General features: G+C 30.1%; 1 protein-coding gene across 1 annotated transcript; it reads left to right on the top strand.

Moving 5' to 3' along the window:
- Positions 1 to 6,838: 6,838 nt before the first annotated feature.
- On the top strand, positions 6,839 to 17,603 carry LOC132737502 (deleted in malignant brain tumors 1 protein-like). The gene is made up of 14 exons (XM_060724796.1): positions 6,839 to 6,851; positions 7,321 to 7,417; positions 8,119 to 8,237; positions 9,442 to 9,600; positions 9,881 to 9,968; positions 10,621 to 10,727; positions 10,904 to 11,068; positions 11,284 to 11,431; positions 11,704 to 11,831; positions 12,018 to 12,157; positions 13,145 to 13,248; positions 13,647 to 13,765; positions 15,943 to 16,130; positions 17,454 to 17,603. The coding sequence occupies exons 1-14, from the start codon at positions 6,839 to 6,841 to the stop codon at positions 17,601 to 17,603; spliced, it is 1,725 nt and encodes a 574-aa protein (XP_060580779.1).
- Positions 17,604 to 18,263: the final 660 nt, after the last annotated feature.

Genomic DNA, 18,263 nt, shown 5'->3' with positions numbered 1-18,263 from the left:
TTTACATACAAAAAATCGGCATGTAATAAAACCTTGAAGACAATAAAGTTATTCTTTACGTAAAAAGCGCCAAAAATACACTAATTGTATCGTTTTTCATAAAAAACACGTTAACACATAAAAGCTATTTATATTGAGAAACAATTTATGAAATTAACCCCCATTTCACCTCTCCGATCTTTAACTGAAATTTGATAGGTGCAAGAAATTTTGCACCCTTTTCTTTGTCCTTTCTTTGTGAAGATTTGAAATATTGATTAACCGTCTTCAAAATCTTAAGAAAATGGTTTGATAATGAATGTTTACGATACCGATATAGAACTAAATCGTACATAGTAATCGTAGTATAGTATATTTTCTTTAAACATTATTGATATTTTTTATTTTTTGTCTTTAAACCACATTTTGAAATATTGTCTGACTTAGGCACACTTAATAAAATTAGTATTATTTTATGACAATCCTTAATGACAGTTTTATAACTATATTAAAGTATACAAGTTTCATACATACCATTATTAAAGAACCGTTATAAAAGCAACCTATACATAGGAATAATAGTACATGCTTTCAGAAAAAAGATCTTTCAAAAAAATGCACCTCAAATAAGTTCCTAGGATATGTTAAAGAATCATAAACATTATACATGATTTCCATAACAAAGACCTTATTAACTTTCTCACAGAATGTCAATACAGTGTCCTTGTAAAAAGAGTAAAAACATCACCAAAAACAGCAAAATTGAAAATGTTGCAGACTCTGTTTGATTGAGCCTGTCCATGTAAAGTTGTGGTATTTGCAAGCCTTTTTCGCCGCCAAGCACCGACTTAAGCAATTCAACATTTAAACATGTTATGGCGGAATTTTGAATTAGGAAACATTCACAATTGTGTTCATACGGCCGTGATCATGGTACTTTCGATATGAAACGCTTAGGTCATTATATGAAAAGAAGCGTGTGGTCCTCAAGTAAAGGAATGTTTGTGACCTAATCAAGAAAACAAAAGGCGAAATTAAAAAATGGATATTAACAATGGATCAGATGTTATGAAGCCTGCATATCACTGATTGGCAAAAAGACAAATTTAAAAAAGTAGGCAACATATCTTAAGGCTGATTATACATTTTTCAAGTAGGAATACTGGAATGTTCAAACTAGAAAAAAGCCAAATAGCAAGAGCTTAAAATACCACAAACACAACAATAATCTTGTGTGTTGAACGATAGTTTTTAAGAAGATCTGTACGTTGTGATCAAAGTGGAAAACCACATTAAGTGAAATTATATGTATGTACATAATTATGCAAATAAAACAATTTTCAAACGTCGAAGAATATGTAAAATATGTACTGCAAATATTTGTGCATATGATATGTAATCATTAAAATATAATCATTCATTTCTAATTGTAAAAGTTGACTTAAACTTTATAGAATTTTTATTACCTCCCTTTATTTACATGAAATGTTAAATTCGGTAATTCGGTAATATCTTTATAAATAATGCTTTTTGGAACCTACAATATTGATAAAAATCTTAATTTGAGCATCATATTTATGATTTAAAACCATAAAAAATTGTGTTACAGAATCTTAAAAATGTCAAATCTATGTAAGTAAAACACAAATATAAATTGCTTTTTTTAATCAACGAAAGAACGAATAGCATAGTCTTGAAAAACCGGACGAGGGACAACAACAACAGGGGGAGTATCAGAACCATCAACATTGAATAAAGAACTATATTTTTGTTGTTTGGTTTTACCGCAGAACAACACAATGTAGGTCATATGGCGCTCAGACAGGACATATGGTTTTAATTAACCCCTGGCCCCGTGTTCACAAAGATTTAAAGATCAGGATCAAGATCAGGATCAAATTTAAAAACTCAAATATTCTCCAGTATTTATTCTCTTAGATTGAATTTTCAGTATTAACTTGATAAAACTGGACTTGAAATAGCACGTTTATGAAATTTTAGAATGAATTTATTGTTATTTTTACAAGAAATAGGTATTTTACAGTTGATCCAAATTTTGATCTTGATCCTAAAATTGATCCTCATTTTGATCCGTTTATTTTTGCATTTGTTCTCTTATTTGTTGATTTTATCCCATAATTGGATGGTTTCTTTGCAAATAAGCAATTATATATATTTTGAATATGTTCCATTTGATTCTAGCATAATACGGTCAGTTTTAGTTTTATAAAACAATGAAAATAAAATCGGGATCAACTGATCCTGATCCTGATATTTTCTTTGTGAACACGGGGCCTGGTTTGCACAAAACCAACTCTCCTGTTTGAGTTAAGAAATGCAGAGACTCAAATTATTCAAGCCCATTTAGTCACATTTTACGATCCCTTACTCAAGAACTAAAGAACTAATTCCTACCAATGAAGGCTTATAGTCGCGTCTACTTTTAACGAAAAGGGAAAGATTCGTCAGCATGGCAATTAATGCTACAAGAAATCCCCGAGCAAAGCAAAGTTTGTACCGAGGAGTATGATTGTCTATTTATAAGCACGTATTAGTCTAAATGAAAGATGTCAACATATCAAACAATTTAGAATTTATCAAATTATACGATTTGTTTACATATAAAATTAGAAAATGTCACCATGATTATACATGTTCTGTTTAACACATTATTCTAAGCTTTTGATCCATTGTGCGATAACTTCTCTTGCATTTTTTCTGTTTGTTCAGCTGTCAAGAAAGTATTATTAGCATATTTTTACACGTATAAATGACAGGTTTATTGTTAAAAATGACAATTACAATGCATGGTGTTAGATAATAGTGTAATTCAATACTATTCAGATCATAGTAACAATAAGCTGTTAACATTACCGTTATTAAGGTTAATGTAGTTATTTTAAGGTAACCTTTTTATAATTGTTTGGTCATCTAAGAAAGCAATTCTATGATATTTATAAACTGACATAATTGTTTTTGTTTACGTATGTCAAATGGTGCTTATCTTTAACTATGTAATTAAGTTTAACATATTCTTATTGTCTTATTGCGCATACTGTTTTCAAAGGGTATTTACTATGAATCAGGTCTTTTGAAATTTCATATATGTGGCTGACTAGTGCAGATAAAATTTAGACCTTAATCCAGCTATATATTTATGTTTGTGTTTTGTCACTATGTAGAGCATTCTGTCTTTATTATATAACAAAAACAACAACAACAACAACAACAACAACAACAACAAAACTACAAAAAAACAATATTATCATGCGAATATTTGTTTGCCATATGTTCAAATCATAACTCATAAGATCTTATAAGATGACGTAATACATTATGACAAAACGGCAAGGGAACCTTTCGCAATTATTGTTAGCAAAATAAATTAATATTATACCATATTATAACTTCTTTTGTTGCACTTTATTGATTAGTGTCCCTCGAATCACACTGAATTAATTAATATCCGATTAAACAAAGGATGAACATGATCTTTAATTGTTAAATTGTAAAGTCAGGTGTACTACAAGGCTACAACCTAGAAACACTTCTCCCCACCACACATAATACAGAAGACAGAAGCATTTTAATAGGCTTTTACTGTAATTGTCGAAATGCAATTTTTATGGTTGATTATCAAAACAACATTTTTGTTTACTTTTATAAGCTGAGTAATAAAAATTATAAATCTTATTTTTTGACAGCGAATGATCAATGCATCGGTACTGGTACAATATTTTTAAGTTAAATGTCTGAATAGATATAGTCATCAGTTGATTTCATTTCTATTCTAGCTTTCTTCCACCTATAAACGCTAATTGTGCTTGGCAAAATTCAGTTACAAAGTTCGGATAAACAAAAACCATTATCAACATTGAAGATTACGATTCAGAAAGTGTCACAATAGGTTATATGGACTTAATTAAACTTATTAAACAACAATTATTTACTATAATATTTACTATTTAAACTTTATAAGATAGCATGTTTTTTAACTGTTTTACAATGAAAATTCTTTGCATTGAATTTGTTTGTATCCAGGAAATACCACAGCTGATACCCACCGCTTGATATAGTTTGTTCCACGGCACAAATATATGATTTTCTATACAAATTTCTTAACAGGTCATGTTTCTTGGACTGTCATTACTTCATCGTTGGACTTTATGGTCTTATGTTAATATACAGGACTAATCATATAGTTTTTCGGAACATAATTCTAAACCTCTGACAAGCAGGATATAAGATATTGACTTTGGAATAACCTTAATAACTTACTCTGATTAACCCGAAAGTTGATCAGCAATATGTTGTTTTTAGTAACAAAGTTTGAGTTGATAATCTGTTTTCTTAAGTTATAGTTTAACGGATCAAACTTAATTGCTGTTCCTTGGAATATATTATATTTTTTATCTTTATACCGCATATAAAATGGAGAATTTTCCCATCAAAAACATCAAACCTTGTCCAAAATTCCAAAATTTAAACGCAGTTATGAAGAAACTACATACATACAAGTTTAAAATCAGTTTATATTTCTGTTTGATGCAGCCTGAACTGATGCTGGCATTTTGCCTTATGAGCAAAATTAAACATTTGGAACTGAATAGATCCAGCCACATTTTTTAACAAGAAAGTAAGAAAATAAAACAGAACGCAATTAAAAAACATTTTTATTTATTATACTAGTAATGAGTTTCGTGGAGCACAATCGTAATACTTAATCACGTACACCGTTTTATTTTAAACCGGTCATAAATTAAAAAAATAATTTTCTTTAAAATAATTGTTTCTTTTTTCCTGATAATTTACAAAAACCCTGATCAATATCATTTGTTAACGCTAAGAAATCCAGGGATTACATAAGGGATGACACTGCAATAAGGTAATATCTTCTAACTGATTGCACAAATATTCAAATATCACAACAAAGAAATACTTTTATGTTATTGCAATGTAATAAATGGATTTTGGTTGGCAATTTGAGAAAAGAAATACAGTCTCGTATGTGTAACGAGGGGGTAATTTTAGATTATGGGACCGTACTGGCGCAAACACTGGTTTTTTTTAATAATTGGACTGCGCTGGCGCTACCACTGATTTACTTATTAGACTGCATGGGAACTTACATTTTTTAATTACTGGACCGTACTGGCGCTAAAACTTGTAGACAATGCAATAAAGACTACTCATCTAAAAGTGGCAATTTAAATATCTTATCTAAGATCAGCCAAAAGAAGTTTAACGATTACTATCATGCATATAATTGTCAAGCATTTATTGTTTCTAGACATATCACATAAAAATAAAACGAATAGTAAAACAAAGAGAGACATCGAAACTAATACCTTATAGGCTAAACGGAACCAGATTTTCCCGTTTTATGCATTTAAAGACTTGCTGTCTTGAAATAGCTTATATAAAGCAATTTAAACCTTAACTTAAGAAATTTTTCGAGGCACAAAAGGGGGTTACACATGCCCACACCATCTCGCCCAAAATGATTTTTAAGCTTCAAAGTCCGTGGAATAAATATAAAAATAAGATCGAAGTATTTTTTAATCACAACATAGCTTGCATATATAAAGACTATCTTATTTCTTACACTGAAAGAACATTAAAAAAATGGCTTAATGACAACAGTGATAAAATACCCGAAATAGAGCTGTTGATACAAAAGACAAATATTGAGTCAAAATAAGATATTTTTATTGTATACATTGAACTAAATAATTTTTATTGTTCTTCAAAGGTGTTACAAAATACCATGTTTTAAACAAAAGGCAACAACTGGTTAAGAAAAATGACATTTTAAGATATCTTGAAAGATAAGTATTTGAATTAATCGAATTTAATGATTGATTTTATTGCCACTATGTTTTCGTGTAATATCATAGTCAACTGACTTTACTTTTTTGTTTTATTGTTATCTTAAATTTTTGTATTACATTCGCCTACTACTGCCACAATGAAAAACAACACTAACTAAATCAATTAAAACTTCAAGAATTTCAAGGAGGTGTAAAGCGTAAAAGCATAAACAAAACAAAAACGGAGTGAGAGGATGATCTGAAATTTTGCACACATATTTAGACCTACATAAATGGTACAAACATCTAAAAAAAATCACCCCAGTCTCTTCATATTTCGAGTTTAAAACAGCAACCAAAACCAGTACTACAATGAATAAAACATTATAATATTGCATTAACCTCACAATATTTTTATTTCAATGCCTAAATTTGACTGACAATATGACAAACGCCCTCAAATCATAGTGCTAAAGAACTTACATATTGATAATTACATATCTTTTCAAAATAAAAAAGATCCTCTGATTGCCAGTACAGATCAAAGTCTTTGATCCGACGCAAGGCGATCTCACTCGACGGACATTATTCTATTCAAACATTTTTCGGTCAGGGTGATTAAAAATATACTTACACCAATGTCATTCTATTGTTTTAAATGGCAATTACAAAACCAGTTATCATATCAGTTGACAAGTTGATCCATTTTCCACTCCTATGACATATTGCTCCACATAACCGTTAAGGTTAACATGTCTTCTTTAACCAACCTTTTAAAAAACACAAAAACCAACAACAAAAACAAAAGGAAATATTTTACAATGATTAAAGAAAATATAGAAGTTGGATTTTTTTTTATATCGTCATACAGTAAATTGATTGTTTTCCTCTAAATTGATTGTTTTTGCATTAGTTTTGATAATTTGCAGTGCTTGTCCTTAAGTTTGTATTGAAATACACGTGCCTTTGAAAATTTATCAGTCGTATACATCTAACCGGATTGTTTAATGTGAATCAAATACATTTGAAGTGAAAATTTATGCTTTACCATGGATTATGGAAGTATGACTTCGATTTATATGTCACTATTTCTAATCATATTATTGTTCAATAGTGGTAAGTACAAAAATACTTAACGGTGTATCCTTCCCCTCTTTTGATTTATTTTTAATGCTAAAATTATTTTTGATGCTAAAATGAGACAAACAGAGACATATTTGCAAAACAGGTTACCAGGGAAACCAATGTATTATTTTAAACTAAATTTTATTGTTTATAAACTTCGGATAAAATTCCTGTAAAAGTACGATTTTATAACTGTTTGCCAATATTTTTCAATAAAAAAATAAAAGCTCTTTTTTCCTTAAATATGAAGTTGATATAATGCAAGGCTCTCTAACAACTAAGCAAGAACAGTAGACAGAGATTAAAATGTTCATTTCAACAAAAATGCCAGTATTTTATGATACATTAAAATATAATCATAATTTACTTTTAAAAGTCTACTATAACAAAATATTTTTACTGTTAGTAAATGGGCAATGCGACGATACAGGTCCACTTTTATTGAATGCGGACAATTCACCTCAATACTTTACATCACCAAATTACCCAAGCAACTATCCAGCGTAAGTATTATTTCTTTTAAAGGGGATCTGATAAAAACTGATGAATAGTGTTTACCTTTTCGTGAAATATAATAACAGGTGCAGATTGTGTTCAACAAATTTCACTCAACAATAATAAATTAATTGATTTATTTTGAAATTGAATTTAAAGAAATGCGACTTTTATTAGCCATCATAGAATATTTTAGATGATTGTATAATTTGCATGCATACATTATGAAAAGCAAGTGATATAAATTAAAATTATTACCGTTTTTGTATTAGTCGCATCAACACAACATAAGTCATATGGCGCTTTTCAAGATTTACTTGTTGATGGAGATCTCAGGTGCCCTTCGTGCATTTCTTCAAGCACAAAATGACACATGAGTAGAACAACCGCATTGCCGTAAAAAAGAAATAATCTAAAGTACCCATCGAGTTAGAACGGCGAGGGGCAAGTAGTTTGAAGTCAACGACCTTAACCACTCGGTCAAGGACGCTCCAAATAATCATTCCTAATATATTCTAAATTCTTAAGCGTTTTACTTTACATAATGTCACTTTAACCACTTGGCAACGGACGCTCAAATTAATTATTCCTAATGTAACATAGTATCCTTGGTGTTTCACATTTGTCTTATGGCACACATATATATTTTAAAAACTAAGCGTTTTACTTTAATAGTTGTATTGACATTTTGATTCTGTTATTGACATAGAAATGCTGATTGCTCGTGGCGCATTCTTGCACCAAGCACGGATGATAGAATCATTATCAACATTGAAGATTATGATTCAGAAAGTACAACATCAGATTATATGGATTTGTATGATGGCTGTAAGTTTGGTTTAGTTATATTAAATATTTCTGCATAAAAATGCACACGCAGGTATAAATTAATGGAATAGAAAACATACATTAACAGTAAGATTACGTTGTCGCACGTGATTTTTATATACGTGATTGCACAATTTGAAAACAAAAATAAATAAAAAAATAGCTACATGCAATGACGGCCCTGGTAATTTTATTATCGGAACATAGCTGTAACATGACATTGCACTAGCACGTGGATAGCATGGCGCATGCAATGATTTCTTTATACGAAATACGAATAACGAAACGCGGGATTACCGATTACATTTTCCTTTGCAAGAAAAGCACTAATGTACGTTTTTTTCATGCATTAACATTTGCAGAAAACCTTGTATTTATGAAACATTCGCGGATTGGTCTTAGTCAAATATGAATCTTTGTATTTCTACAGATATTAATGCACGAAAATAGGTACAATAACCCTCGTTTGATATCTAAGATATAAATGTTGCAAAATATAATTTAGTAAATGATTTGATTAATTTCAATTTTGTCGTGTCACATATAAAGCGAATAACGCTTATAGAAGCTTTCATATATAATAGGAACCTTCATATCAGTAAAAAGTTGGGTATCATATGTATTTCTGCCATTTAGTGTCTTCACCCTCAAAATTTGAAGGCGGAGAAACGATAATATGCTCAAACACGGTTTCTTCAACTTGTGAGAACGTCGACAGTAAGACACGATACATTTTAAACCAAATTACAATATTTTAAAAGGAGAAGACACTTTAAATTTTACTATAGAAATTATCGTGTGAACGAGTAGAAATCCTCGCGTGGATAACATATATTTGTAATGTCGTCAAAAGGCGAAAGGCGAAGACCTGATAATTACACCATAGTTGACAAATTTATCAAGCCTTCGTTTTGTCTAGTTTTCATGACAAATATAGGGCGCTGATCTTAAGATTTCTACCCGCCGACACAATAACTGTACCCAACAAGATCTCGTGTCTTCACCTGTTAAAATATCGTTTTCTCGCCAAAATGTATCGTCTCTTCCTGGCGGTGCCCTCAAGTAGAAGGCCAAGACACGATAAGTGACCACATTATCGTCACTACGTGAAATGGCGGAAATCAGCCACCTTACGTGGAGCAATGCAAAACGAACAAGAAAAAGTGATACATCAGAATCTTGTATGTGCTTTTTATGTTTGTAGATAACACATCAGCAACGCGTATAATACGGATGGCTGTTACTAACAGGAAGACTTTAAATGCTTTTGTTAGCAGTAGTGATGCTCTATACATCACCTTTGTATCTGATTATTGGATACAATATACTGGATTCCAAATACTTTATTTCACAAACAATGCAGGTAAGACATTAGAGAAAAAAATTATATAAATGAATGATTTGATATTTTAAAGAAGAAAATTTACTACATTTCTTGAAAAATATTTTATATATGATTTATGATGATAAAAATCAAAGAACTGTATTGTTTAGTTCTTATCTGTTCATTTTTTTGTGGATGAAATTTTGATTACAATTTAAAACATGATACGGTTTAACTAATTTTGTTATCGCAAAAAACCCCACATAAAACTACAACAACAACAAAAAAGTTAAACAAATACAAAAACAAACTTCTACAGCAAATCAGGCGGGATGTGATGACACACTAACAGTAACAGGATCGGAGCAGATATTGATGTCCCCAAATTTACCAGCCGCATATGACGCGTAAGTACACCAACTAAAAACATTTTTTTTCAATGGTATTCTCTAAACATTTTGATTTGTTTTAGACACAAAAATGAAATAAAGTTATTAAGTTATACATGTTTTTTTTGTATTTTGAACACATGTGTGGTGGTTGTATTGTATTTCTATTTTTTTATAAATTTATGCGGAAAATGATTTCTCGAGAATGCCCTGTCCCTTGAGTGTAAGACATTTTATTGAAAGATATCAGAAAAATATGGCTTGATGTGTTACCTTCTTTAAATAAAGATGTTACGATTATTATAATCAGTTATTATAATCATTATTATTATAAAAATAACTAATGATTAAGGTCAACTATTATTTAATAAATAAAGTTAACTATAGAAAGGTCAAGTACCCATGAAATGTTGCGGAAAGTAGATTGAAATACATACGGATAATCAGATTTCAAGAAGTATTAATTATCTATAAAACAATGAAATGTATCAATCAAAAATAATATTAGGATTGTTTTCTCAAAAAATTTAAGATCTTGTTTGCATGTTAATTTCTTTGGCATTATTTTCCATATTAACAAAAGTCACAATTGATGTCCAATTTAACATTGATACCTCTCGTTTGTAAGTGTACATTCTAAATAACTTTCTTTTTTTTGTTTTCTTTTAAGATCTCATTCTTGCTCATGGACATTTTCATCAACTACAGGAATTCTGTTTCAAATAAAGTTTCTTGATATGGGAAATTGTGGAACGAGTCACTTAAGATTCTACGATGGTAAAATATTCATCTTTAATCTTTCCATGTACATTGATATTTGGAGTCTAAATTTCTTAATGTAAAAATGCATGACATTACTGAAAGATGAAACTTGCATTATTAGTAAAGAATGAGAACATAAAAGTATTCTTTATTGTTGATATTTGACATTCATTTGGTTACTCTCTTTACAGGTAATTCCACGGCTGACACCCAACTTGATACAGTTTGTTCCACGGCTCTAGTATATGAGTTTACTGACATAGAAACAACCGAATTTACCGGTCATATTGTCTGGACAGTTACCACTCCAACATCTGACTTTTATGGTTTTATGTTGATATACAGGACTAACGTAGGTAAATGAGTGACAACATTTGGTACATGTCATTTGTTTCCAATCCATAAGGACATGAATTATATCTTTATGTTTTACACACCAATCAGTTCAAAATTATTATAGTAACCAGGCCCTTGATGATACATTGTAATATGGGTTTAATAAAGCTTTGTTTCACAACATTCATTATATTAATTTACTTTATACTTAATATTGTCATATACTTTTTCGCAGTCACAACAACTTCTACTACTTCTACTACGACGACAATGATCCCCTCTGTACTTGACAATTGCACAGCTTCCGGGGCGTACCTTAGTCCAGCAATATCCCCCAATTCCGTATTCATAAATTCGCCACAGTATGGAAGCGCATACCCAAGGTTAGGTGATTGAAATTGTGATTACTTTATTGTCTTTGTAAATATGCCTGGAAAGTACCATACAAAATATATATCATTACAACAACATTTACTTTCAACTAATGTTTGTATCAAAAAAGTTTATTTAAACTTTGCATTAAATATTGTATTCACATGCGACGGGGAATAGAAATCCGTGTTAAAAAGGTTTCCGTTGGAGATTTTATTCGTCAGGTCTGTCTTAATAATATTCGTTATAGATGCATCTTAAAATTTTCATTGTTGATTTGCAGTAATACATTATGTATATGGTACATCTCGGCTCCAGAAGATTACGCAGTTGAGGCGAATTTTGATGACGAAACATTTGCCATTGAAACACACACTTATTGTTCCTATGACTACGTGATCATATATGATGGTAAAATAGCATATTTTTAAAAGATTCTTTTTTTTTATGTTATTTTTAACAAATTCAAGTTATTAACTAATGATAAATGTTGCAAAATAATTAAAATAATAAACAGAACGCACAAAAATGTTAGAGACTGACAAAAACATGAAATCAGTATTTTTTTATTGACAAAAATGCTCTCAAATGTTATAGGTAACACCACAAGTGATTCAATATTGAGCAAATTTTGCGGAAGTGTAAGCCCATCGTCAATTTATAGGAGCTCAGGGCAGCAAATGATGATAATTTTCTCGTCGGATTACTCCCTTCAATATGCTGGTTTTAGGTTAAGAGTAAAAGCAGTTGATAACAGTAAGTAGTCTAAATCATTGTAAATAACTTTATATTTACATTTCAATATGTAAAGTAAGATTAAGATTGAGAAATATGAATCTTATGCGTGGCTAATATTATACAATTATTGACTAGCGTGTCATTGAATATGATGTGATATTCAACGGCAGATGACATATCGCCTCGAGGTCAACTTGATTTTCTGCCGGTGAATATCACATCATATTCAATGGCACACTAGTCAATAATTGTTTAATTATATGAAAAGGCTATAAGATTTTAAAGAAAAATCACAGAAAGTACAACCTTATACATGTACACCTTTCGTCTGTTTCGAAATAGACGCACATGTCAGGCATGCAACAACTACGCGAACGCTGCACACACAAAAGTAATTCAAGTTTATAGTAATCATCTCCCAGCGAATATGATTCTATAAAAAGTTCTGTTGACTACTGTTTGGACCAATGTGATTGCAGCTATATTTAGATCATATAATAATGCTCATTACCTCGAGATGCATCAAGATTAAGGCTGCTTAAGTGTCTGGATATAATAACAATTATAATATGAATAAAATATAAGAATGTCAATAATCTCAGCAACATTGACTGGCGTAGAAGTAAAGTTCCCGTAACCATGTCATACTAGACTAGTGTTATGTTTTGATGCTATGAACTCGCAACGTATTTAAGTTTAGTCTTTTTTATAAGGCCCGACTGATATGGGAAAGCCTCGCTCCTTTCAGCCCATATCAACCTCGCCTGCTAAAATTGATATCTTTAAGACAGAAGCATGTTATTCTCTACAAATGGATGATGCTTTCTATAAATTTTGCACTAAATTATTATCACGCAACATGTTTTTGAACGTTACTCCTTTCGCTCCTTCTATCTGTATTATGTTATATTACTGCTATTTCTATTATATTTATGCATATATGTATAGGTAAACTGTTTAGTTATTAATTGTGCTTATTCTAACAGAGCTTTATTACAGCCTACCCAGGGTGTAAGTCTGGTTATACTACATATACAGCGTCAGCATCTATTGGACCAACTATAGCAAATTCGAATAAACCATACACAAGGTAGGGTGTCTTAAGACAAAGTAAGTCAGAAATGAATTCTGTTTTATTTGTTTCAATGTGCAAACATGTGTTTTCAAATGTTTTAATAACGGAATTGAATAACCTTAGATGCCTCTTATTTGAAAACAACAACACTCGTATAATTTGTTATAAAAGTAGCAACATGTCAACAAAGTGGTATTAAATACCGAAACACTAAAGATGTTCTTATTGCAAAACAAAGGAAAAATAATCAAAAATTGTTCAGATATATGACCGGTAAGTCACCTTTTGAAACAATAACGGGACACAAAAGAGAAATGAAAGTAAAGGCATTATTTAATTGAAATTATTAAATATAATGTCATTTTTCACTGAAAAGCATGTAATAAATGATCACGTTTCCTTCTCAACTTCAGCAATCAAGACGAGTATTTCCTTATAACTAATCCAGGCGGTACACTTATTCTACAGTTGATTGAAATGAGCATGGAGAGAGCATTTGGATGTATCTACGACAGACTTATCATTTATAATAGTAAATTTTTCCAGTTTTACTTTACGGTTTATTTGTAATGGATAACTTCTTATTTGGACTTGATACTAGCTATTATTTTCAGAATAGATTCATCTTTTCTATGACTTTGATGTGACACAACATTTTTGGGAATAACTACAACATATGCAACCTTAATATTTAAACCTGGAGTGCCAGTTGGATATATTATTTGGTAATACATATCTTGATGAAGTTATAAAATTTAATAAAATAATTTTACATGATGAATATAACATATATTACTGTAGATTAAATCAAACAAGGAATATAGGGACCTTTAAACAAAAAGATTGTTCCAGTTATAAAATTGATAAATACATGTCACAAACCATCATTCAAGCATAATGAATTTGAAAAAGCAATGGAAAAGAATCATTTATTTGGTGAGCTCCTTGTAACTATAAGGCCTTTAAGAAATTCTCTCTACACTTAAAATTAAATCAACTGATTATAAGTTTGCAGGGTTGTTACTACATGTTTACAATTTAATCACAATTATTACTTAAACTCTTGCTGCACTTGTTTGCTAGTTTATTCATATACACATGTAGTAAGTTTACAGCTTAACAAAAACTCTAGTTTTTGGCACAAAAAATCTTTAATGCAATTTTCTTTTCCCTTTTTAAGTAATAGCATTTTGTCTTGCTTTTACTTTTCTTTTACATGTAGCTCAGTAAATCTAACAAGCTGTATATAACATTAAATTCTATCAGAATGAATTAAATGTTTTTGTTAGCACAGCTCTATAAGGTTTTCATTCCTTTATCTATTTTTTAAGTAGATACCTTAAACATGTTTCTATGTTAAATGTGCATGTATTACTTGTTTTGTCTTTCCTTTTTCAATGTTCAATGTTCAATTTACAAAGGAAATTATTTTGATGCTATTTCTTAAAGTTATTGGTTGATTTAAAGGTGTATGTGAGATAATACCTTTTCACTTTATAATAAATTTTATCTTTTTTGTTGCTGTAATGATGCAAGTGGGTTATGTTTATATAGCACTACTTCTGTTATTGTTTCTTTAAGGATATTTGAAGACATAATTGCTTATCAACAAGTACAATGTGCTATCAAAATAAGAAAATAAGTTTGGGGAAGATATTAATCAAGAATGAAAATATTTATCATGCTGTTTTAATGAGTAAATTTCCTCAGTAAATATTTATTACGTTACAGTCAATCAAATAGATAAACATCTAAAGTTGATACATATTTTTCTCCCAACAGTTAACAGAAAAATAAAAATATATATATTAACATTTCTAGTTATTTTTTTCACATAGGAGTTAATCAATAACAGCTAAGATTTGCCTATTTGAATATATAACGTAGATTAAAAACAGAACTACATTAACAAAAAACTCTAATAGAACTTTTATCTGATATCATAAACCTTTAATTTAATTTTCTGTTATCTTTTCCGGAAAAGGCGCCTGCACAAAAGACACAATATTAGACACACATTGTGGAACCTTCTTAAAGAGATGGGAAATAACTGCTGCCACCCCCAGCGAATATCTCGTACAATTTCATTCCGATAGTAGCATAAATAAAAACGGATTCACTTTACAATATTTTCTGGGTAATTTTGTTTAAAGTATCCGTCATCATAATATATTAGCTTAAAAGTGTTTTTGACGTTGTCACAATCAAACCGGTCATATAATCGGACGACTTAAGTAAATTCACCTTTCTCCTCTCATAACCATGCTATTGTATTTTTTATAATCAAATTTAAATGGTCATTGCAATCTATATTTCTTTGTTATCAATTTTATACAGCATTGTGATATAACATTCATAATTTGAATATACGCCAATTTATAGATTAACATTTCTGTTCGAGTAATAAAAAAGACAACAGATTACATAACATTTGTCACCCGAAGATTAAAAGGAGTAAAAGAAGTCAATTTTGTCACCCTTTATACCTTCTACAATAAGAAACAGCCAAAACAAAACAAAAATTTGAAAAGATGAAAATATTGTTTGAACTAGGTGATATTTTGATTGTTAGATTTTGAAGTACAAAAATTACATTGATTCTTGTTATTTTTTCCAGTACATATGTATCTACCCTCCCTACAAAATTAACATCATTTTATTTCACGCCAAGACAATAATATTTTATCCAATTGATTTACCTTCGTCTAGGTACCGTATCAACTGGAGCTCCAACCACAACGACTACTACATTAGGTCCACCACTTTCCGCCGAAGTTAATCTTATCAATGAGGTGCTGACAAACTACAGTAGTGCCAACTTTCCAGTCAGAAATCTATCATCTGCTGTCGAGGCAACAGTGGATTTTTTTTGGGTTTGGGGGTTAGCAGTTAGACGGGTAATTTTTTAGTTTTTTCCTGAAACGTTTTTTTTAAAAAAATCCTTTTCCCGATTTGGGAAAATTAATTTTAATTTGGGATTTGTTTTTCCCAAGAAAAATTTTTAAAAATGGTTAAAAATCTTTTTTGATAAATTTTTTAAATATGGCGGTTTTGGTCTCAACGTTTTCAAATTTATTTAGCAAAACTCATTTAGCATCAGCAAAAGTAAAAATTTGTTTTAAATGTATGTGTACAAAGTGGCAGGAAATAATAGACTAATCTTATTCAATATTTAGGTACTATTTTTCATTGTTTTACATTGTTTAAATTGCGTTTATCTCATTTTTATCGGTTTGCATCTGCTCTTCTAGAATTGTTTATGAAAATGCGCAATCAAATATGCTCATTAAAGTATCAACGATCTCATTAATAAGGAACTGTTTATTCTTATTTCTCAAGCAAATACATGCACACACAGCTGATAGCCATTGTTTTATTTCCTTTTAATATTAACCTTAGTATTGACGATCAAGTTTAGTTTATTGACAAATCGACAATGAACATTGTCTTTGGCTATTAACACACATACACTATATGTCAAAGACATTTAACATCAATATAACTTTAAACATGTTTACATTTTTCAACTGCTGCAATCTAACAAATACGATGACACAATTTAATAAAAAACAATTTTATACTTCAGAGATAGGGATTTAATTATTCATTAAGAAAATGTCAGAAATTCCAAATAATTGATTCTACATTTCGCTGACTAATCTATAAATTTCGCTATTTTGAAAAGTTTATTTTTACTTTTTGTTGACATAAGCTGCTAATATTTATGTACATTTGGCCATGTGATATTTTCTATGCAATGTCTTCTCAGATCATGATATTTACTATAACATAGCAAAAAATGGTATTCAGATTCAATAACATTTTGATTACATAAATTACATAATCTATTTTGTCTATCAATCCCCATAAATTACATAATCTATTTTGTCTATCAATCCCATTAAATTTTGCTTGTTCAATTTCCAAATTATGCGAGTCTTAGGCAGTAAGAGATTTTTTGTAAATTAAAAAATAATCTTCAAAAATCAAATTTGTTTTCAAAATTTACAATAGTAGTGTAATTTTTGCGCAGTACTTATTGTATGATTCCAATCTTGAGTTAACTGGTCCCGAATCCTACTTTCAAATAAATTTAAATAATTTGTAATACAGTCATGATTCAAGCGAATACTTGTAATGGAGTTTAAAAACCTACCAATGGTATCCTTAGTATTGATGATCCATTAACATGATTGTAATTATGTATTGTACATTGACAGGTACAACAGAAGTTGACGACGACAATACAGTTTAAGATCACGTGGACAGATGATAGTATGGTATGGCCGATTACCAAACTGTCCGGAATCTCAAAACTTCTCATGCCACAGGTTTATACCAAACTTATACAAGGGGCATATTTTAATTAGTGGCAACAGCTTAATCTAAAATGATTTTCATGGGACATTGGAAAGATTATTGATTTTTCTAACCAAAAGTCTATGTCCACACGATTTGCACGTGTAATGAATTTAAGTAGGTCATTAACATACATGCGTTTTTGGGGAGGCTATGCCGACCCAATGTTAATAACTGTTCGTCAAATCTTACTGCCGCGGTAATCAGGTCACTGCCGCGGTAATCAGGTCAAAAAATAGTACCTTGATCTTTTCTAAGCTGACTCATCACTCATCACAGACATTTACAATATGAAAATATTTTCATTCTTTAATTTCATATCTGCAATTTGTAAAGATAATAATTCTCTGAAAAATTCTTGATTTTTGTTTAAATCACTACTCCGTGACGTCATACTGCCGCGGTAATCAGGTTTAGGCAAACGTACGTCTGTAATAAATAGTTCTGGTATGAAAACCCTTCAAAATAATAACTTTATCAATATTTTTTTAACAAAAAGCATAAATGAAAATTTGTAAGTAAATGCTTTAATTTAGTGGCAAATATTCTTTATTATTCTTGATAACAATTTTCCAATTACTACGCAGCGACCAACTGTTTATGACGGGTCATTAACTAGAACGTTCCAACACCGTATTCTCCATTGTGTACACCGGTCTTACTGACGATAT

Source organism: Ruditapes philippinarum, unplaced genomic scaffold (assembly GCF_026571515.1).
Source record: "Ruditapes philippinarum isolate M1 unplaced genomic scaffold, ASM2657151v2 ctg765_1_1_1_1, whole genome shotgun sequence".
NCBI classification, from domain to species: domain Eukaryota; kingdom Metazoa; phylum Mollusca; class Bivalvia; order Venerida; family Veneridae; genus Ruditapes; species Ruditapes philippinarum.
The sequence above is the reverse complement of the archived record's forward strand: the minus strand, read 5'-3'. Positions and strand labels throughout refer to the sequence as shown.

Excerpts from the sequence above, each read along its gene's own strand:
- LOC132737502 (XM_060724796.1), top strand. Across the intron at positions 9,969-10,620 it reads TTACCAGCCGCATATGACGC|ATCTCATTCTTGCTCATGGA; the intron begins GTAAGTACACCA and ends TTTTCTTTTAAG. Across the intron at positions 12,158-13,144 it reads ATGCTGGTTTTAGGTTAAGA|AGCTTTATTACAGCCTACCC; the intron begins GTAAAAGCAGTT and ends TTATTCTAACAG.